The 24,580-nt window shown below is 35.9% G+C and overlaps 1 protein-coding gene across 9 annotated transcripts in view; it reads right to left on the bottom strand.

The window, feature by feature from the left end:
* CEP170 (centrosomal protein 170) overlaps positions 1-24,580 on the bottom strand; it is a 129,259-nt gene that overhangs the window by 57,047 nt on the left and 47,632 nt on the right. For all 9 annotated transcript variants that reach the window (XM_036096991.2, XM_036096987.2, XM_036096989.2 and 6 more), the window contains exons 3-7: positions 19,769-19,858; positions 12,915-12,993; positions 3,368-3,426; positions 3,109-3,271; positions 2,117-2,251 (exon numbers count right to left, since the gene is read on the bottom strand). In XM_036096991.2, the coding sequence (XP_035952884.2) occupies positions 2,117-2,251; positions 3,109-3,271; positions 3,368-3,426; positions 12,915-12,993; positions 19,769-19,858 (526 nt within the window). The remainder of the gene's footprint in view (positions 1-2,116; positions 2,252-3,108; positions 3,272-3,367; positions 3,427-12,914; positions 12,994-19,768; positions 19,859-24,580) is intronic.

Raw genomic sequence — 24,580 nt, 5'->3', positions numbered from 1 at the left:
TTAGGCTATGTGCTTAAGTCTGTAGGAGATTCTGGATACATGTGGACCCACTGATAGGGACATAAATCAGTAGATAGCACATACTCTATTACCCTTTCTGAAATGCTGACCTCTCCCAATAATTATTAAGATTTTACATTCTAAAAATTGGTAACCAAGAAGCAAATCACTTTTTGTGTTTACAAAACAGCATGCTTAGAGCATAAACTGATTACTTATATGTCATAATTTAAAACATTTAATAAAAACAATTTTGAAATGATCAAATTAAATAAGATTCAGTATACATCTTCAAACTGATTCTACAATCTCTGTTAGTATTGTAAGTTATTTCAGGTCAGTAAATTGTTCCCTTCATCCCATATTTTAAGAAACTACACATAATAAATGTGAAACAAGAACCTCCTCACACTAATAATAGAAAGCCGATGAGACCCTCACAAGGCCCTTAATTGGCTGAATCTGGCTGGGTTCATTTAAGCCACTTAACACAAGACATAAATCACTTAATTCCTTCTTACTCAAAAATAATCCCAAGATTATGAGACAGCTTTTGACATGTGGCAAAAATGACACTGAATAAGACAGGCCACACAAGCTGATAATCATTTAAGAATTCAGTTTCATCACAGAGATGATGATGAGGACAGATGCCCTCGTATGCAGCCACTGTGGACAGAGAGCTGAGAAAGGGGGAGAAACGGGCTCCCCGATGACACTGCAGAGAGGCAGGGACCAGCCCTGAAGAGCTACACTTATTTAAGCCAGTAAATTCCCGTCCCGCTTATCTCAAGTCCCATTTGTGTTATTTGCATCTGACCTTATGCTAAATGATACTAAGTATCAATACTCAGGTATTTCTAAGCTTGGACATGAAGAAAACCATGCTGGTGGACAGAAACAAGGAAGCAGTGATGGGAATTTACTTGCAAAGTTGACAACTTCAGTTTGAGGCACTTGTAAAATCGAGTCCATACAGCCAGATTTCTTCTTATTAGACTTGTATCCTGGCAAAATCAGCATATTTAAAGAACAGTGCTCTTACTCTCCAGCTAAGAAAAATGTCTTATTTATCTTGTACAACTAGGGTCAAAGGTAGGCAACTGAGAAGGGTGCTGATGGAATCTTTTTTTTTTTTAAGATTTTTATTTATTTATTTGACAGAGACAACAAGAGAGGGAACACAAGCAGGGGGAGTGGGAGAAGGAGAAGCAGGTTTCCTGTTGAGCAGGGAGCCCGACGCGGGGCTTGATCCCAGGACCCTGGGATCATGACCTGAGCCGAAGGCAGATGCTTAACGACTGAGCCACCCAGGTGCCCCGATGGAATCTATCTTTGACTCAGAGTCAGACTTGGTTTTCCATACTGCTGGGTTTCCTGGTACCTGTATCTAATCCCTCCAGCTCTGGATCCTTCTCTGCCATTAACGTGGAAACTGGCCATTTGACCCTTTGGTGTTAATGTCTTTGCCAAGTCCTTATGTGACAACTGATACCTCTGTTTCCTGGAAATCTTGGTTTTCTGGCTTATGGAACACTTAGCTCATTATGAAATCCCTCTAGCAACAAAAGAGTATGTTTCCTTGACTATGAATGTGGCCCAGAACTATTTCTTCATTCTGGCGTCTTAACCTGGCTAATCTTATTGCTACCACATCCCAACAAATAAAGCACACTGAGGTTTTAAAGAAGTTTCAATTTCATATATCACATTTCTGAACATAACATAAACTGTTCATTTAAAAATATGATTATATGCCTGTGAATCTAATGAAATACACAAAATTAGTTTGTGCCTACTATTTTAGTCTAACTGAAACATTTTAATAATTATTTTAAAATACTTTAAATGCCTGATTATATTATTAATCTATTTTTCAAGATTTAATCTCCTTAGTTGGAACAATATTTTAAATAAAAATGATTTTGGAATGAATACTTTATGTGAGAATCATGCATAATAAACTTACAATGACAAGATCATTAAGACATTCACAACATTTTTTTATTAAAAAGTAATAGATATATATCTCTTTTCAGGGCTGCCACATTTTTGCTTAGATTATACATTCTTCCCAAAATATCCATTGAATGTCATAGTCTGAGCTTTTCCTTACCTGCTGTCCCAGTTTCATGACTTTTTTCTTCAGGTTTGCCATTTGACTTGAAAGCCCTTTTCTCCTCCACTTCACCATCCCCCCACCATGATGGCTGCCCATATAAGGGAGTGCCACGGGGCATGGCAGAAATATCTGGAAAGAGGCAAAAAAAAAATATGTCTAAAGCAGATGAAACAGAAAAAATACTACTTTTGCAGAATGCTAGAATTGCCTGATTAATTTATTAAATGAAAAAAAATACAGTCTAGGTAGTTGAAAAGTACTCTAAGTTGAAAAACTTGTTATTTGTGTAAGACCTTACTCAATGTTGGACATGACTAAATAAATGAAATTTTGCTCTGGCTAATACCTAAGTAATGCAAACTGCGTTAGCCTAATAGCTTTTTGTTAAGGTGTAATCAGTTTTTTGGTATACAGAAATGGCTCAAGTAAGTCTAAATAAAAAAGACAAAACTAAAGTAAATTTTGGTATAAGTGACCATTAAAAATATTTTTAAAGCCTAAGGGCACTGCAGAGTAACCAAATTTAAACTAGCTGTTAACATGACTAGTAGATTTTTTATTTGAGCAAATTTGGTAATGCTACTAATTTAAAAAACTGTTCTTGCATGAATGGGATTATTTATGTAGAGCAGTTCCTGGAACATGATAAATATAATAATAATGATGATGATGATGTAACCTCATTGGATATCCTTTTAATTCATTTCAGTTATTATAATTCAAAAAAAGGACACAAACATGAAATAACAAAAATATTATAAACTATATTTACTTCCCTCAAATATCTAAACACACCTACATATAACTGCCATATATAATTATGTGTTATATAATGCTTTCTAATGAAAGGATTGGCTGCATTAAATCCCACTCTAAAACTGTCATTATTATAAATTGATGTAGACATGGCCAAGTTTTGTAGAACAAAGCCTGTACTTTCTTCATAATCAAGTATAAATATGGTATCTTCAAAGAGATTAACTTACCCATGGCTTTTTCCTCAGATTTTAGTGCTTCTGTGGCTTTGTGCTGCACCTCTGTCGAAGTATCTGCCACCTTTGAATCTAGGCTTTTGGCACATGCAGATTTTGATAATTCTGATTCTGAAGATTTTTGGGACAACTGAAGCTGAATGGTAAACTTCTCGTGCTATAAAACATTTAAAAATGAAAACGAAACATCTAGGAGTAAAAATCAACCCTAGCAAATGACAGGTTTACGAAAGAAAAAAGTAATAATTTTTACCTTTAGTGCTTCTTCAGGGACCCTCATTTCTCCTCGTACTACAGTGAAAAGATTTGTATGTAAACAGAGCTAAGGAAGAATATAATTTCAAAATTCTGATAATCAAGCTTAAAATGATCAAAGATAATTTCAAAATTGTCCTATTTTCAACAGGTAATTATAACGGAAGCATTATATTCCCCTTAAGAATTTATGTTACAATATGCTCACAACTATGAAGACTTTAATTTTTAAATACTAGAGAAAAATCTAAAATCTAGCAAGTAATTCTAAACTTAACCAATAAGGGCCTTCAAGAAGCAATTAACTGGGTAATCAGAACATAACAGACATTTTCAGCTCTCACAAACAAACAGTATGACTGCAAAGAAAAAGCACCTGGATCAAATTATATTGATAGTTAATCACAACAATGTGAAAGGAAGTATCTCATCATTGATTACCCAACAGTAAAGCCTGAAAAAATTGGATTACTCAGACTTCATAAGCATTGATAAAAATGAAGTTCATTTTGAAAGTGCAGAAGAAATGCTATAATTAGGGTCCTTACAGCATCCACAATCGCCCCTTTCCTCAGGCGTTGCAATCAAGGTCATATTACATTATCAAACAACTGCTTCCATACAGACTAGAACCAAGTGCTGGATATAATGAATGCTTTCATCATTACGCCAGAAAGAACAATGCCTCCGTATATTAAAGAACATCTTACACTACACAGCAGAGGTCACATTTCCCACCATTACTTAACCCTGTACTGAAAGGACTTTTATAACCATGTACTAAATTCTATTATCCTTTATCAATTCATAGCACCCTATGACTTTAAGGGTAGAAAGCTGTAATTATCACAACCACTTGGGGTAAAAATAGTTTCCATGCCTAAGGAGCAGTAAACTTGCAAACGAGTATTTAACTTATATTTCTATTCATTAAAACAATAAAAATTCAGAATTTTTTGGAGTTTTAAAGAGCTCTGGGGGATATCTTATTTAATTCCATGAACTGGTCCTCCTATTCTATATATAGGGAACTAGAGGACTGGAGAGGCAAAACCTAAGACAACAATCTAGTCAGCTAAATCCCAGTCCAGGGTTCCTGTAGCTGTGAACTATTAGAATGTTCCTTTTCTTGTTTTGTACACATGCTGATATGTATTTCCTGATATAGGTGAAAATACATATTTTGTAATAATTTCCTACTTAATGAAAAATAAGTCTAGTAACTGTGTTTTACCCCCAGGGAACTCATTAATAGTTGAAGAAGATTCATAGCATTCCTACATTTCCAATGGAAAACAGTGTCTCAAAAAAAATTGAAAGCCATTTCCATTTTTCCAGTGGGAAACACAAATGACTGTAGCCTGCTGTGAGGGTTTTCCTGGGGCTTCAAATTTATTCCTGAGAGTGTTCCAGGCTATTCCCCAAGGCTAGTCTGGGGTACTGTCTTTAGACTTAAGACTCCTTTAAGATCAGGGAAAACTTTAGAGAGGCCCCACTTCTTGGAGTTGAACACATTACCTTCCAAAATGGTTTGTGTGTGTGGAACCAAAGATCTCAAGGATCCTCTCGTTTGGGTCATGAATTTACTTGAGAACCTTGGTATCACTCTGAGATTTTGAGAATGCCCTAGTCCTAGCATTTACCTCCAAAGCTACCATCTTCCTAATGGTACAGACCCCAGATTAACTGTTTTTAAGCTGCTAATTTTATTTTATTTTATTTATTTTTTTAAAGATTTTATTTATTTATTTGACAGAGAGAGACATAGTGAGAGCAGGAACACAAGCAGGGGGAGTGAGAGAGGGAGAAGCAGGCTTCCCGCAGAGCAGGGAGCCCAATGTGGGACTCGATCCCAGTACCCTGGGATCATGACCTGAGCCGAAGGCAGACGCTTAACGACTGAGCCACCCAGGCGCCCTTAAGTTGCTAATTTTAAAAAATGACAATCTAAGATACAATTACTCATGTTACCAGTAAGTTAAAAATATACAATATAGTATAAACTACAGTCATGTTGATTATATCTGAATAGAAAAGTTACAGTTTAAATTCTTGCCCATTAAAAATCGTATTTGTGGGGTGCCTGGGTGGCTCAGTTGGTTGCATCCGACTCTTGATTTCAGCTCAGGTCATGATCTCAGGGTCATGGGATTGAGCCCTGCTTTGGGCTCTATGCTGATCATAGAGCCTGCTTAGGATTCTCTGTCTCCCTCTGCCCCTTCCCCTGCTTGCATGGTCTCTCTCTTGAAATAAATAAAATCTTAAAAAAAATTCACATTTGTACGTTATTTCCCTATTTCTTTACATAAGGCTGTGTGATTGTTACTCTAAATCATCCCCATGCTCAATTTATTCAAGAAATGTTTATCTAAAAGTGGGGTCAAAGAAACTCATCTACATACTAGTAATGCTCTCTAAGACCCTCTCCTTCATCTAAATGATAATTAAAGCTAACTAAAAGGAGAGCAAAATTTTAAAGTTTTAGTTACTCCTAGGGCCTTAAAAACACCAGGTGTCAGGTATCACTGTGAACACATCTTTCAAAAATCATTTTAAAAATTAAGTCACTAAGTTGTTTCATTGGGGAGATACCAAGCACTCTGTTACAGAAGAAATCCAATATTACATATGAGCTTTTGCTGCTTGGGACAAGATTTCCAGTGTTTTAAGGTTTCAAGAAGTGCTGTAGTCTCAAACAACTGAATGGGCATTAATACAATATTCTCTGAAAAACTATATACTAAAAAGAATGTGACTCTCTCTCATGGTGCTGAAGACATTGGATGTCACAATATATGAGAATACTTGAATACTATTATTTTATACAGTGGAAGAATGGAAAAAAGCATTCTTTTTCTAAATTTGGATATTTTATCTGTGTGTTTAAAATATATATTAAGACTACCCTTAAAAAGTCTCCTTAAAGTTGGCCAAAAACTTATCTTTTTGGATCTTCTCCTTAGAAATATGGGAAATTTTACTATATTCAATACTGAAATACACAATTAAGCTAAAATAGATTGCACACTGTATTAACAAGGCAGGTCCTAGGAGATGCCAAAGTTTTAAAAAAAAGTTCATGACAGAAAACCTTCCAAAGGGAAAATTTTATTTCTCTAAGCAATTTTGTACTAGCTTACGTTTGTCTACACCTTCAGAAAGATGTATCATTTTATTCTGGTAGATGAATATCCTGGCTAACTTTTAAAAAACATTGTTTTATAAGAACACAGTTTTTAAACAACTGCTTTTAACTTTTCTTCTATGACATTACTCCTTATTTAATTGCTCATCTCCATTTCTTAAATTTGGTTCTTTCAAAAAGCTTTGAGAAATGTCCCCCATTTTTGAAATCTAGAAAGTGTGTTCATGTTTTGTTGTGGATATCAATCACATTAATCAGGAAGAATCTTAACTCCTCTAAATGAAGAATGCTTGATTTTTAGTTATGTTTATCCCCCTCTTGATCATTTTAGCAGCCATGATCTGGACCCAAGCACAGAACGCCACATGTAATGTTCCAAGTACAGATAAAATCATAATCTTGAAAGTTATGACAATGGTTTTTACCTTGCTTCTAATAATGATTAATCCAATCATTTTGTGGGCCATTTTTATAGGAATAGACAACTTCTTTGGGAAAAAGAACCTCATTAAAAAAATCAAGGTACTAGATTCTTATACTGACTCATATGACTGGGATGGTAAGGATTTTGAGATTTATGTATTTAAGTAATGTTTAATCATTGTCCACTCAACATGGAAACCACACCATATTCTGATTTTCCTCCTAGTTCACCAGCAATTCGATCTTTATCTTTTTTCAACTCGTTCCTTATCTCTCCCGCCTCTTCACAGTGGAATGTACCAGGTTTCAGTCCTTGGACCTCTCTCTTATCAATCTGTATTCACTCCCATGAGTGATATCATTTAGTCTTAAGGAATTAAATATTATTTAGACAATGGAAATTCCCCAATTTTTGTCTCTAGCCTATACCTCCTCCCCTGGATTCCATCTGTATATCCAGAATGGCCAAAATCAACTTCTCAGACTCCTGCTTCTGGCAAAGACAGAAAAAAGGAACCAGAGTTACTCTCCCATGTGAAGCAACAAAAAGTGGACAAAATATATAAAACAATGGTTTTCAAGACAATCAACATCAGAGAACAAAAGACAGTGACTCCTGAGTGAAGAGAAACAAACTCAGGTGAGTCTAATCCCTGTCCCCAGACCATTGCCCTAACAGAGCTTCCAGGTCACTGGGCAAGGAGGGCTCTTTGAGCTGTGAAGGCAACCTGTGAAGGTCTGGGGAGACCAAGATGACTGGAGTTCATGGGACTGAGTACTGAAGAGAAGAGAGCTGGACAGAAGAGAGAATTCCACATGTTCTGAGGATCTTGCTCAAGCATTCAGCTGAGTACTGATTAGGAATGCATGTGAGAAAACGCCTACCTAGGTCTGGGGCAAGAACCATCTAAAAGTACTACAGGTAACAGTGCCCAGTGCTCACATACGGCCAGGCTGGAAAACATCATGAATCATGAGTCACTGAATAAAGCAGAGGTCACACATTTCTTCTGTAAAGTGCCAGACAGTAAATATTTTAGGCTTTGGGACCATATGATCTCTGTTACAACTACTCAACTCTGCTGTGGTAGTCCAAAAGCAGCCACAGAAATATGTAAGTGGGTGGGTACGGCTGTGTTCCAATAAAACGTTATTTACAAACATGGGCTGAAGGCCAGATTTGCCACTGGGTTTGCTGACCCCTATAGTATACAGAAAGGTCTTGCCTCCATAGTGGGGAATATTAGTCTCAGACTAAACTTAGAAGCCTAACAAATCTTAAAAGCAAGACCCAAAGTGATAAAACGGTTTCCAAGGAACCTGTGTCCCAGAACAAAGCTCAAAAATATGTAGAGGAATACAAAAATATGCATGCAATACTCAACAAACTCAAAATGTCCACCATCCAATCAAAAATTACTCTACATGCAAATTAAATGAATTAAAACTGATGCAGAACTGACCCAGATGTCAACAAAGGTGTTAAAAGTCATAACCATATTCTATATGTTCAAAAAGTTAAGTAGTAGCTTGGGAGATATCAAATTCAAAATCCAAATTGAACTTCAACAGATAAAAGCTATACGGCATGGATTAGTGGTAGATTAGACACTGCCCAAAAGAAGATCAGTAAACTTAAAGACACAGCAATAATAACAATCCAAACTGGAACACAGAACCAATGATTAAAAAATAATAAATAAATAAATAGAGTACCAGTAAGCTGAGAGACAATGTCAAGTAACCTAACAACATTTAATTGAAGTCCTTGAAGGAAGTGAGGAAGGCAAAATAATATCTGGAAAAATAATGGCTGAAACATTTTCTAAATTTGATTAAAACTATAAACCCACAGATCCAAGAAGCTTAACAAACCCCAAGCAGGGGAAACATGAAAAAAATTACACCAAGGCAGATCATAATCAAATTGCTCAAAACCAGGGATAAAGGGAAATAATCCAACTGAGAATACAGTAGAGCAACAGCTTTAATGCACTGAAAGAAAAGAAATGCCACCTACAATAAACACCCAGCAGTAATAACTTTCAATAACTAAGGTGAAATACTTTTCCAGACACATGAAAATGGGAAGAATTCATCACCAGCAAAACCATACTACAAGAAATATTAAAGGAAGCCCTGAGCAGAAAGAAAATGATACCAGATGAAAAGATGGACCTATAAAGAGGAATGAAGAGCATGAGAAATGATACCTACATTGGTTTAAGATAAAAGAATACAATGTGCATAAAGATAGGAGATATTTTTCTTATTTAAATCTCTAAAAGATAATTGGACCTTTTACTCACAATGATGTAGTATGCAGTTTGTAACATAACTAAAAATAAAAAGTTGACAATCAGCACAAAGGTCAGGACAGAAGAAATGGGAAGTATACTACTATAAGGTTCTTATACTATATGTGAACTGGTATAACATCACTTGAAGATACAACTTAAAGGTGTAATTATAAATCTTGAAGCAACCACTAAAATAAAAAAAAAGTTATAGTTAATAAGCCAACAAAAGAGATAAATGGAGTCATATAAAATGTTCAAATAACCCCAAAGAAATTATGGGAAAAAGAAGACAAAAAACTGATGGCACAAAGAGAACACAAATATCAAGATGACAGATTTAATTAAATCTAACTACATCAGGTGGCTCAGTTGGTTAAGTGTCCGACTGTTAGTTTTGGCTCAGGTCATGATCTCAACAGTCGTGAGATCAAGCCCTGCATCAGGCTCCATGCTCAGCGGGGAGTCTGCTTGAGATTCTTTCCTCCTCCCTCACCCTCCTGCTCTGCTTCTCCCCCACTCACACACACTCTCTCTCTCAAATAAATAAATAACATCTTAAAAATGTAAAATAAGATAATAAACCTAACTACATCAATAATCACACTAAACGTGAATGATCTAAATTCACGAATGAAGGCAGAAATGATCAGATTGAAGAAAAAAAGTAATGCCAACTATATGATGCCTACTTCAAATGTAAAGACACAAACAGCTTAAAAGTAAAAGAATGTAAAAGATGCTAACACTAATCTAAATAAATAAATAAAGCTGGAAAAACCGTAGCAATGTCAAAACAAACCATATTTTGGAGCAAAGAACATTATCTTGAATAAAGCAGGTCATTTTATAAAAACAAATGATGCCAATTAATCAAGAAGATATTTTAATCCTAAATGTTTATATACCTAATAACCAGGTTTAAAATTACACAAAGCAAAAACTTCTGCAAGGAGAAATAGACAAATCCACAATTATTGCCTGAGATTTTAACATCTCTCTCTCAATAACTGATAGAAAAAGTAGACAATCAATCAGGAAAATATTGAAGATGGGAACTAAGTTGGCATAATGGACATTAATAGAACACTCCACCCCAAAACAACAGAATGCACATTCTTTTCAACAATATATGGAACACTTATCAAGATAGATAGACCAGGCACATTCTGGGCCACAGGACAAGTCTCAATAAATTTGAAAGGATTTGAGACATACAAAATATGTCCTCTGAGCTCTATGGAATTAAATGACAAGTCAATTACAGAAAGTCTCTGGAAAACCTCCAAATTATTTTAACAAACTTACAGATAACCTACACTCAAAAATCAAGAGAAATTAGAAAGTATTTTGAATGTTAAAGCAGTACTTAGGAGAAAATTTATAGAACTAAAAGACTATATAAAAACAGAAGGTCTCAAATGAACAACCTCAGCTTTTATCTAGAAAAAAGAAACTAATAAGAGCAGAAATCAAAGAGAAAACAATAACAGATGAAATTCAGTTCTTTTTATTGCTATGACATTTTAATAAATAGGATAGTTTTCCACTCCAAGGTATAGCAGTTTGTAGACTGGCTAACTACTAAGCTTAATTTTAATATGAATAAAGCACAATAATTACACTTCAGTCTGGTATAGCCAAATATAAAACAAGTAAATAGAACATAAAATTTGTTTTAAGAATTTCATCCTATATAATAAAATTTCTGCCACTATAACAGCCCAATGTTCATTTATGTATGTATAGTGCTCAAAAATCATAAGTAATATGAGATGCTATTTTAAAATAATTAACTGAGCCTACCCTGAGGATTTGGAATAGCAGCTCTGGTTCAACACTGATTTAAAACCCTAAAACAGTCCTTTGGAACAAAACATTTGTCCCAGCAATTTCAGAAAGATATATATATATATAAAGGAAGTACTAGCTCCCTATTAAGAAATCACTAAACAAACTGTAAAAGCAGGAGTTGTTTCTCAGTAGTTTCTTCTTGATTTAAAATTCAAAGTAAATAGAGTTTTATTGAAACTCAGATTTCCTACTATTTTCTCATGTTTTGAAACAGCTAAAGTCAAATAGATTAAGGACATACTTAAATTCAAAATATATTTGTATTTATTGTTTGATGAAACTTCTTATGCAGGTGGAAAATGGCCCATGAATCAAGGCTTTAATTTTAATTCTTTTTTTTTTTTAAAGATTTTATTTATTTATTTGACAGAGAGATAGAGAGAGAACAAGTAGGCAGAGAGGCAGGCAGAGGGAGAAGTAGGCCCCCGCTGAGCAGGGAGCCCGACGCAGGGCTCGATCCCAGGACCCCGGGATCACGACCCAAGCCGAAGGCAGCCGCCCAACCGACTGAGCCACCCAGGCACCCCGTGGACTTTAATGTTAATTCTTAATCATTTTATGTGATCTGTATTTTTTAAAGGATTTAAAACATACAACTTACAAGTATTAATATTTAATGGCTTCACTTTTCACATGTTTCTTTGTTCCACAAGTATAAGGTTTATATATGTGCTACAAAAATAGTTTTCAAAAATTTTAAGTTAAATCTAAAAAAAACCTAGTTACGCTTTAATAACAATTTTAAAGTGTTAGTACATTTATTTCAGCTAAGCACCAACTCCAGATAGCTGAGACTACATTTTCTATGCTAGAGTGATAAAGTCCATCTGAGTTGCCAATACGTTTAACACATTCTTCAATACTGAAGTCCAGATAAATGTAGTAACTGAGAAAATGAAAACACAAGAAAAACATTCAGTATAATGTGGAATATCTGTATTTTAATTGAAGAAAAGTCCTTTACTACAAAGCTTTTTGCCTTGTATGAACAGAAATGTCTTCTTCTTCAAACTTGTCCCTTCTCTTCACTAGTGGTCCTTTACCCTACCCTAAGAAGGACAAAGTTATGTGCCTGTTCAGTTCTTAGAATCCTATTTTTATTTACTTTTTTTAAAAACATTTTTAAGTAATCTCTACACCCAACCTGGTGCTCGAACTCACAACTCCAAAATCAAGAATCGCATGCTCTAACCAACTAAGCCAGCCAGATGCCCCTAGAATCCTATTTTTAAGCAAAAGAATCTTAAATACACACTAACTGCTTAATTAACTTAACCAGGGAGCACAGGTCTCAGAAGATACAGGATACTGGAAAATCTGAATTAAACAGGCAATAGAGACAGAATTCATAAAATAGAGTAAAAGTATGAATGGGAAAAAAGGTAGGGATAAATTCTTACACTCCTCCCAGGAGGTTGATCTGTGCCATGATCATCCAAACAACAACAACAAAATCCCTGGGCTGGGCTAATATTAAACACTCCCCTGTCCTCTCCTTGTTACATTCTCCCATGCCCAAATTATATATATAATACCACTACAGGGAGACCTCTACTGAAATTATATATGGGGCAGGGGGAAACTGAGTCCATCAGCTTTTCTAGGATTACTTTTAGGAACAGGCATACTGACAAAAATAAATAAATAAATAAATAAATAAATAAATAAATAAATAAATAATTTTTAAACATGTATTTTAGTTTGGGAGGGCAAAGAGACTTCTAGTATGCCTCCACTGCAAATTCTTACATCTCAAGAAATGTTAATTTACACCAGAAAAGATTTTTGAATCAATCTGATAAATGTACAAAATCATATAAGGATATCATATCCAAATCTCAGCTTATCTTCAAGTTTCAAGGTGATATAAGTCTGTTCTGGAATCCTTACATCATTCACAAAAGTCTACAAAGAGAGAAAAAGATGTTAGGTTATATATGGAGTATTAATTGTTACATTTCAGACAAACACTCAAACCTTATACTTAAAAATACATTAGATATAATGGTTAACACGGGTTGTGTATCATAAAACGTGCCACGCATCTTATAGACTGATAAATGATTTCCTACCAAGCCCTTGACTGATATCATAACACACAAAGAACCAGGCTGCAGCACTTCTAAGTCCACCACGCACTGCCAAGACAAAGTTAGGCACCTAAATATGATGCTAAGAAAAGCTCCTAATTATGAAGCTGGCAAATTGTAAAGGGAAATACTTAACTCTTGATATATCATCAGGGTTCACTGGACTCAATTTTAGCTTTTTTGGACAATTCTAACTATTTGTGAGGTTTGATATTTCATTACTACTTTCATTACTACAATTCTTCCAAAAAACAAAAAGAAAATTTACTTTAAAAAAAAAATGGAATAAAACTCATACTTTCTATTTTACAATTGCCGGATGAGTCCTTTAGGCCTTTTTATGACTCTAAGATATATTACGGGATTTTACTGACCTTATTTTTCCTGTTTCTTGAAACACTCTGCTATTTCATCAACCCATCACCATTTTATCACTACTCATCAGTGATTTCTAACTGTGCCGAAAATGACCAAAATAATAAGAAAACAGAAGAATGGAATTGCCTAGAACACTGCTATCTAACAGAAATATATTGCAAGCCCCAAATGCAAGCTACGCATATACTCTTTTAAGTTTTCTACTAGGCACATTAAAAAGGTAAATAGAAAAGGTGAAATTAATTTTAATACTACATTTTAACCCAACCCATATATCCAAAATAGTAACATTTCAACAAATAATCAATATAAAAAGCAACAAAATATTTCATCTTCTTTTTTCTTTTCTGATGGTCACTTTCGAGTGCTTTCGTGGGAAGCACAGGACTAGAAGGATGATGCAGTAAACCATCACTGCTGCTGCGACCTTCACTTTCTGCACCATCTCTCCAAGAAGACGTTGCCCACAACCCTGCACCATCTCTCCAAGAAGACGTGACATACATCTGGAGACACTATCTTTGTCTTTCTCTTTTACAAGCTATTAAAGAGCACCACTGAGGATTCAGAATTTCTCGCTTACCATCCACAAAAGCAAAGCGAAGAAAAGACAAAGGAAGATATTTCACAATTATAAGATGAACACAAAGAGGCGGCAGAGCTCTAGGCTATAGTAACAGCGATAAAACTGATAATAATGTAGCAAAATATCAGACCACGAGTCTTCAGATAAAGATAATCCTAGATGAATTTTCTCTAATGCAAAAAGTGGTAAGAGAAGGCTGTTTTCAAGGACAAAAAGGAAATAGAGTATTTTTCATCCTTTCAGTAAGAAGAATCATGCATATTTCTCAATAAGAAACTGAACAATTCTGTATTTTAAATTTTCACAGCATTCTTTCGTTTTTTGATGTTTATTTTCCAACACTTATTTGATTTAGTTTCTAAGTGGACAAATGCCCAAGGCAGGTATCTATACAAAGCTAACTAAAAAGAAAGATGATGTATAAAGAAATAAAATTACTAATCTTCCGTTAATAAATCTAAAACTAAGAAATGTTTTGAAATTATGGAAGATAGCTATCTTAATAAAATTTTAAGCTGTCAAAGTCTTAAAAATAAAATAATGCATTCTGATAATACAATGCAAGAAGAACTAGAAATAATAAGCTAGTGTAGCTAGAAATGTACTTGAAATCTGAAACCAACACTTATAAAATGGATATATATCCCAGGTATCCCTGGACAACTGATGAACAATACCCATTTTGTATATTATGTACCTTTCAAAACCAGGAAAATATGAAATAAAAATCTGAGTTTGTCAGAATTAATTTATTAAAATTGCAATTGTTTTTCATTGTCCTTTTATCCTTACTTCTGCAAATTATTTGTAAAAAGACTTACAGATTCGACTAGACACAGATGGTAAATGGTGATGGATTATTTTTCCCGGCACATTAGAAGTTAAAGACTTGGAATTTGCTAGATTCACAGAACATTGTTATATTAATTGCCCAGAATGAAGATATTATATAAATATCCACGTTTTCCTCTGATTAGCTGAAACTTTAAAAGTTATTTTTTCCTTTTGAATTCCATTTTTTAAATCTTCTATTTTATTGGATTTGAGACAGCCATGATACCCTATTTGGGAAAGCTTCCTCCATGGTGAGGAATTTTACAAGGGTCCTGAATGACATATCGTAAAATATATAAGGAAATTATGTTATTGTGGTCATATACTCAAATTCCTATGCATAACTGGCACCGTGTAATGTGTCATGGAGTATCAGTTTTAAGTCTACAGAAAAAAGTCAGAAGAAGTTATGATCATAATTCCAAGTAAAGTATAAGGAGACAGTGGGATACTGCTAAAACTTAGGATCACACCTTAGTATGATTTATGAGTAATCCTAAAACACAAGCTTTCAACATCCCTCACAGAAAGGCTGAAATGTTAATACAAAGAAAATTCAAAGGCTTCAGGCATTTGTAAACTAATTTCATATTAATTTCCAAAATGAACATTTTAGAGTGTTTTAAAAGTTACACCTTGAGTTTACCTAAATCTTCTAAGTATAGTTACAAAACAGAAGAGCTGAGGAAAACGATGAAAAGGCAAAGAGAAGAATAAAAGGAAACATTAATTCACTGATGTCTGGTATGCAGAAGACAAGCAATTATGTCCACTGTGTTGAGGACTGCCACCATAGCTCTAAGCCAATTTTACTTAAAAATAACCAAAAATACTATTTTTACTCAAAAGGCCTAAGATGACCAATCAGATCCATGTAAAGCTTAAGACTGCTCAAATCTCTTAATTAAGCACCTACTGTGTGTTTGATACATATATTAGAGAGGTACTTGTAAAAATCAAGAAACTTAATTTTAACATGCTGGCATTTATGGCAGAAATATTCCCTGAGGTCTAAAAAGGCTTAGGAAATATGAGCCAGACACAAAGTTTCAGCACACAAAAATGCAAGTGAAAGTATCTGAAGAGAAAAAGTCTCCTGAAGGGCTAAGATTATATAAGGAAGAGAGAAAATTTCAAAGAGCAACAGGCAAAAAAAAAATTCATTTAAATAAATCAATTATGAAACATTTTAATAAGTTAAACATGGGGAAAGCAGGTTTTGTTTCATTTGATCACACCTCTGCCTTGCAGGTAGAAAAGGTCAGGACAACGAGGCACGGAGAATGAAGTAACAAACAAGATCTCAGAGTTCAGAAGTAGAATACCTGGGATTCAAATTCAGGTGTCTCTCAACTGCAAATCCCATGTTCTCTCCATCTCAATGAAGCCTGGGTGCCCAAGCCAGGCCAGCTATTCAAACTCCCTCTTCCAAACTACTAACTTACAGAAGCAAAACAAACTAGATAAACATCTCTTTAATTTACATACAACTAAACTGCATAATTATACTGTATAAAACACCATATAACCACTCTGTATTATATTAATGCTCTGGGAAATCTGAATAGAGTGGCCAGGGGCGCAACCCCCTCAATCACATTGCCAGTGACAAAAGTCACCTCTTTTTTATAGCTTCTCCACTCTATGCCACCCTGGTCTGATGCTGACAGAAACGCCAGTGTGAAAAGGGGATACAGCAGAAGCTGGAACACAGTGAGCTGAGGGACAGCCTAGTGACAGAAGCCAGACACGGAACGGGATGGGAGTGGTACGGCACAGGCCACAGTGGTTCTCGGAGGGGCAAGTGCTCCAGTGGAGGAAGGAGGCAGGAAGAAGTGAAGGCAAACAAGGGTTTTCATAGAAAGAGAAGCTTCAAGGGGCTTGCAGGGAAATGGGCCACGATAACATCAACTACAAAACCCATTCCAGCTTCCTCAGGCAGAGCAATCTCATTCCTGGTAGCAGTAACATCAAGTGTAGATCTAGGTCCCTTGGGAGTGTATTTTAGGGTAGGATGAAAGGGAGCAGAAGTGGTCAGAGCTAGAGTTATTTATAAGTTGGGTTTAGCTGGTAAGTGCTTTTAAAAATATATAGCAGTGGATTCACTGAAAGGTATGTAGGCCACAGGGTGCTAAACTTGTTTTAACTGCTCTTCTTCCCATAACACCACAGCCACCATAACTACCACTTACTGAAGGCTAACGAGGTGCTATTCTAATCATTTACAATTACGAACTCATTATAGCTTCACAACAACCTGAGAGGAGTACTGTTTTGCTGTGAACATTTAAAAATATTGAGGAACAGAAAAATTAAATGCCTGTCTACAGTTACATCACTGGTAAGAATTCAATCTGGGCTCATAATCACCACATTGTGTCCCCTTACTTCTAAAATTACTACTTTTAACCTGATGCTCAAATTTCTAGAATTATATGAATTTTAAGAGTAAACAGGCTGTGAGTAATAATCTACTCCAGGATAAAGCGCCTGACAGGTGGGAGTTCACAGTTTTGTTCTGGCATATGTCCCAGGCTGTCATGTGGGTAACAGCACAGCTAGCTGTCATTCGTGTGGTGCTCTCCAGTTCCACACCTGGTACACGCGTACATGTACTGTCACATGCCATCCCCAGAACAATCCTACAGAGCAGGGACTATCATTTCATTATTTTGAAGCTAAAAGCAAGGTAACTGAATTTTTCAGAGAGTCTTCATACTCACAAACTCATTACATTTTCCCACAACTCTGGGAACTAAAAGGCAGATGTACCAGGAAACTAAATTGCAGAGAGAGTACGTGATTTTCCCTGGATTTACCACTGGTAAATTACGACTGAAATTCAAATCCAGGTCCTGATTTCGAGTTCAAAATGCAAATGCTGCTCTCCAGGATTATTATCTTTCACAGAACTATTGAGTATAATCAAATTAAGAGAAAGGTCAACCCAGGGAAACTTGTAAATTAGTATTTCACCTGATCTTTTTTATAACACCAAATAATTTTTATATTTGATCACAGTCTTTTAAAAGAATAAAACACTGTGATGTAATTCTTACTTATTATTTTCCAAGATAATAACGTAAAGACACCTACGAACTGCACTGTGGTGGAGACGAAAATTTCTAGGCTTAAAACCAGAATGTAACATTTTAGTTAAAATAGTCCACATATGAAAGTAGATTAAAATTTTTCTCTATAAATTCCTACATATAGAAAATAAAATTAAATTCCATTCAAAAAAGATTTACCATGTTCATGCACCATGCAGAGCTCTAAGCAAAGGCTCATGAACCGTTCTGGAGCTCATGATCCAGCACAGTGACAGGTAAGTAAAAGTAGATATAATACAAGGCTGATAAAACATCCCAAAACGAGAGTAAAACAAAGGTTTACAGGTGTGGAGAAGCAAGAAAGTAATTCTTCAAATAGGAGCTGGGACTCAAAATAGTGTACTTACCTGTCTCATGTTAAAACGGTTTCTACCCAGTCTGCCTCCCTTTCTGCTTTAAATTCGCTCAACAGGTTAATAACATCAGCAAGTTAATATTCCTAAATGCCTCTCCTTTGTTCCTTCCTTTCAGGAAGAAGTGGAATCTGGGTTTAAGTACAACTTGTGTAAATGACCAGGCAGAAGAGAGAACTACTAGGCTGAAGAAAATCTAACAAATTATTTTGAAAAGGAGACAGATAGCAGGAGAACTATAATTTTGGCGGTATGGCAAGGGAAAGTGTAATGGAGCAGGAATCTGGAAAAATGGGTGATGCCAAATTTGAGCCATTTCAGTTCAAATCTGAAGACTTAATTCTGTGTGCCATGAGAAACAGACAAAGGCTTGAAAAAAAACTAACAGAAAAACAAAGTATCTCAAAGATTAAATATCAGTCTTTCAGTAGCAGACCAATTCAGAACGAGAAAAAAATGTTTCACAGTAATTGCCAAATTTCTGCATATGTTTTTCCATAGAATGTTTAATGTATATTTTGAAAAGCAATAGCACTTAGAAGCAGTTGGGATACATTTAGTTTCTGTTAAATTCACTTTAACAATTTCAACAGTACAGCTATGGAAAAATGTTGCATTTGCTTATGTTAGCAGGGCCGTAAGAAAATTGAGATGAAATAAGAAATTATTCAATACTTAAGCATTCTCTTATTCTGTGGCTCCTTATATCCTGACAATGTGGAAAGATCAAATGAAGAATTAGGAACAATCTCACTGTAGTAACACAAACTTATCTTCGAAGTAGGAATATAAAAAAGCAATAATGATTCCTGGTGTTTAAATCACATGCCATATTTTTAAGGTAAACGGATGTGTTTCACGTCTTTTTTACTCTAGTATAGAAAGTTCTCCACCATATGGCACCAAACCATGTTTTCATCTTTTTTTTCTAAGTTACCCTATACTTCTCTGTCTCCCAAGAGTGCTTTTTTTCATACCAGCTGCCATGCCTTTCCACTATTTTCCCACAATGCACCTTTCAAGCTATCCAGTGAGGTCAACTTTCATCTCATCCACTTAAAGAAGTCTTTTTCAACCATTATGGATAATAACAACCAACAACCTTCTGAATTTCTGTATTTACTGCCTATACAGTTTCTTGAGAACATGGGTTAGTTTCATATTCTTCCGTATGGTCCCCAAAGTGCTATGTAACCTAGGTAAGCCTTTAAGAGTAAGATGCAAACTAAAGAAAAGGAAGAGAACACAAACAGGAAATGTCACCTGATTTGTCCTCTTACAATATTAAAAAAAATAAGTAAAACAAAAAATAAAATCTTAACTTACCCCATTTAGGCTGCCCAAATCTTTCACCAAATGTTCATCCGTAGAGGCGTCATAATTGATTACAGCATGTTGCTTATCCACACTACGAGACTGAAAGGAATTTTTTTAAGTTAGGAAATACAAGAAAATACTAGGATAAATAACAAACACAAAGATTTTTGGCTAGATACTTTATATTAATAGGACAGTAGATAAATACAGAGAAATATCAAAGTGAAAGTGGATTAAATGGGATTTAAACTGTGTTACTATGCAACACAAATTTGGCATCACTCCCCAAAGAAGAAAGCAGCCAAAATTTGAAGACATTCTTTTCTACTAAATTCACACATTCTACTTTTGAAAGAATTTAAATCAGGTGACTTTGTTGAATGCACCAAATGACAATTATTTTTATAATTCGAAACTGTTACACGGAAGTCATGTGAATTATAATCTCGTAATGTTTTATGTATCCTATTGTAAAAAAAAAACTATCCTATAGGATTTTCTTTATTGAAAATTACAGTGTCAATTATATAAAGAGTCCAAAGATTTAGAGAAAAGGAACACGATGTGATACACTCTTGAATAAAATTATCCTCACTTAAAACATGGGTTTTAGGGGTGCCTGGGTGGCTCAATCATTAAGCGTCTGCCTTTGGCTCAGGTCATGATCCCAGGGTCCTGGGATCGAGCCCAGCATCGGGCTCCCTGCTCAGTAGGGAAGCCTGCTTCTCCTTCTCCCACTCCCCCTCCTTGTGTTCCCTCTCTTGCTGTATCTCTCTCTGCCAAATAAATAAAATCTTTAAAAACAAACAAACAAAACATGGGTTTTAAAACTAGAATTCATGGGGGAGCTCTAAGAGGGAAAGAGATAGAAAGTCAAAAAAAGGAATTAGGATAGCAAAGTGATTATTGAAAATCATTTTTCAGTCTCTCTTAAAGTACACAGCACGCACACACGTATGCACACTGCTCCGGAGCTTAGAGAGTTGTCTGTAGGTAGAAGCACCTCAGAGATGAACTATATAAAAGCCTGTGGAAACTTTTATTGAAAAAAAAATATCCGTATAGTGACAAGAAGAAACAGTCTGAGAACCACACTGAATCTGAACTCACTAACACTGAGGGCTACTTCGGGAACCTGGGTAAATGAAAAGCAAAGGAAGTATCCCAAATGGGAAGAGAGATGACTTCCAGTTTCCAATCCAACATGTAAAAAGCTTGCAAGTTATCAGTCCCATCCTTACAACAAGAAAAAAGACGCGCAAATGAAAAATTAAAACTAGTCTTTGTTTTACCAGAGTATTGAGGTCATAAGGTCAATTGACACCCTGAAAACTGGAGAGAGAGGTGAATACAGAGAATCACAGCTTCCTGAAAACAGAAACCATGGCTGCAGCCAGCAAGGCAGGAAAACTCAAGGGTGAGGTGAGTAACTGAAACACGAATGCCAACTAGCTTGCAAGATAAAAGCTCGGGGGCACAGCCTTGGGGGACACCACTCTTTGATGAGTTTTGAGTTTTACCCCCAGAAGCCCCACAAGGATGTCAGGGTGAAGACTGGAGAAAGTCTTGTGTCCCCTTAGCCCGAGGGTGAAAAGTAACCATTCTGAAATAGACCGAGAGCATTCTGCTGTCACCAACGGCCTATCCTCAAGGAAGACTCTTTTACCAGCGCTCTACCAATGTGGGTTTTACCAGAGCCTAGCTGACATGCAAGAATGGAAATACCGAACTCCAGAGTCCTCTAGCCTTCCTGTCTCATCTAAAGAGGGGGACAAAAAAGAACTGAGATGCACTTGTGAAGGTCATGACCCCACAGAAAGACTGAGAACTAATCAAAGCATTATAGAATGCCTCCTCTCCCTCCCAATCTTACCTCACACCCACAGGGGAGATTACAATGGGCAAAACTGCTAAATTCAAATTATTTAATAAAGGGTCTCTAAGGAAACTCAAAAACCACTGGAGAGATGAAAACAAGGACACTAAAGGAAATGTTAACCTCTGATACTTTCAGCTACAGCCATCAGTGAACATGGCCTGACTCCTAACCCCACTGACAAAACGAGAAGGTCAGCAACGAGTAAACAACAATACAGTTGTTTACTAAAATCCTTCCTCAGTTAGCTTCAATTCCAATATATTGAAAAAGTTTTGGTCTTTCTAACATTAGGAAGAAACAGTATGTGACTTCAAATAATCTTCCAACAAAACCTACACATTCATCATACATATGCTTTTGTTCTTCTTCAAAGTTTTAAAAGTTGCTTTTTGGTTTGGTTTTCTCTGAAACCTCAATTTCCCTAGGACAGACTTAAGAGCACCTTTCTGTGTTGTAGGATTACTGCCACTTCTCTACGGCTCACCTGAGAAACCAATTACAATGGTAACCACTACAAAACATCTGCATTCAATCTAAAAGTTACTTAAACTTCATGCTGTCGTGTTTTAAATTATTGCTCTGTTTAAACTAATGAAGTACGAAATTCACTTATTCTGGTGACAAAAAACACATGTAGCTCCATTAGGAAAATAATTCCTCCTTATTGTGGATTTATCAAGTTGAATTAGTCTATGGGATAAAAATCTCTGCATGCTGTGAGACAAGTGAGACTGCAGGTGTATGTAGGCTCTTAATAAACTTGAAAGAATCATCATAAATAATCTCTCTGTGACAAAGGAAACAGAGAAAGAGCTGAAGTCCTTAGAACAGAGAACTGAAATCCAAGGGGAAAAATCTAAGTGAGAGCTGAGAGAAGAAAAATCACACAGGAAAGAGAGTTACTGTTAGCTTTGGAAAATAAGCCAAGCGGCTGCTTCTGGAACCAGGGAACCGCAGCTTTTGAGGGAATGGTCAACACGCATCAGAGATGGAGAAAAAAATGGTTTAAGGAGGAAACAATTAGGAGGCCACCTAACTAAGTTAACAACTTGCTAGAACCCGGAAAATCCTGAACCTGATATACACCTTGCCCTCAAATTGTGTATGGGGGTAGCTAAGTACAAGAACGCCTCCCATGGAATGTACTGCAAACCTAGACAGCAGAAGACGACAGAGTCCACTGAGTTGAGACGCCATTCCAACTCTGGGGACTGGGGAGTGAAGGAGTGAAGATGTTACGTGGGGTCAGAAAAAGCATCTTGTTTGTTGAAGATTTATTTATTTGAAAGAGAGAGTGCGTGCACATGCGTGAGCAGGGCGAGGGACAGAAAGAATCTTCAATCAGACTCCAGGCTGAGCATGGAGCCCAAAGTGCGGCTTGATCTCAGGGTTAACTAATTAAGCTACCCGGGCGCCCCTGTTTATTGTGAAATAAAGAGGGAAATAACTTTTTGAGAAGATCAGGCTTATGAACTCAGGGCAAGAGCTATCATCAGTTTAAAACTCACAGAACAAGTCATTCCCATTTGAGTAACTCTAACAGCCAATGAAAGAAAGCAAGTAAAAATTCCTGTGTTTAGTTATCTGCTGTTTTCAAGGTAGCAGGATGTTTTAGCACCCATCAAAGAAATTCAGCAGAAAACCAAGATTATAGAGCATACTACATCTAGAGAGTGGTCAAGAAAAACTGAAGGAATAAGGAAGATTCGCTACTTACATCTAACCATATAAGCATTGATTAATCCATTTCCATTTCCAGATAATCAAATTCACATTTTCTCTAGATTAAACTAGCCAGGAGAAGGTGTATTACAACTTAATTTTCACAATCCATTTGGACATTTCAATGCAAATCTAATAATCTGACAAAGACTGCTAACTTCATCAAGTTTCTGGTTCTAACGGGAAAACCTTAGCTGATCAGGTGTAAACTATGAAGATTGTCATTTTTTACCAGTTCTCTTATTCTTGTCACTTTAAACCTCCAGTAAGAATGCAAAACTCCTAAAGTCCTTCCTCATCACAAGAAAAAAAAATTTTCTGCGGCTTTGTATGGGAACAGATATTAACTACACTTATTATGGTGATAACTTCTCAATATATACAAACAGTCAATCATTGTTGTCCACTTGAAATTAATATAATGTTGTAAGTCAATTATATCTCAATTAAAAAAAATATGTAAGACTCTCTAGTCACTGTCTTCTTACAGAAAATACCCGGAAGAGTGTGCCTCCTTCCTCGTGATTTTTACTTTCTAGAAAGACTCTTCCTAAGGCTTTGCATTGCACTCTCGAGAATCCACCTTACTCGAAACTCCTCTTCATTCTCAAGCTCTCACAGATGGTTACCTCCTACTTCCTTCCTTTAACTGAAATCTGGCTTTCACCCTGAGAACACTATTTCCACTGCATTCCTTTAAAGTGGATGCCATCCTCTTAAATCTGACATTCTGTTGAGTTCAGAGATACAGAATGAATTCATATGGTTTATTATTACGGCTTTTAGACCATTACTTTCCCCCTTCAACGAAAAGCCCTTTACTTTTTTGAAGTTCTTGTTATCCACCTATACATAAATACAAGTATAAATAAATATATATACACACTATATATTTCTTTACACACACACCCCTCCTAGATTGCTGCAATCATCTGTGGTCATTTTAACTTTTCTTTTTTTTTTGAGTAAACTCTACCTCCAACATGGGCCTTGAATTCATGCCCCAAAATCAAAGTCACATGCTCTCCCAACTGAACCAGCCAGGCGGCCCTCATTCTAATTTTCTGACTGAAGTTTTGGAGTTATGGTTCACAGTCTTCCTTTCCATTCAAATTCCTACTTCGCCATGATTGATTTTAAACATCTATGTAGAGAGGCGCCTGGGTGGCTCAGTTGGTTGAGGCTCTGACTGTTGGTTTCAGCTCTGGTCATGATCTCAG

The sequence above is a fragment of the Halichoerus grypus genome, chromosome 7 (genome assembly GCF_964656455.1).
Source record: "Halichoerus grypus chromosome 7, mHalGry1.hap1.1, whole genome shotgun sequence".
Taxonomy (NCBI): Eukaryota; Metazoa; Chordata; class Mammalia; order Carnivora; family Phocidae; genus Halichoerus; species Halichoerus grypus.
The sequence above is the reverse complement of the archived record's forward strand: the minus strand, read 5'-3'. Positions and strand labels throughout refer to the sequence as shown.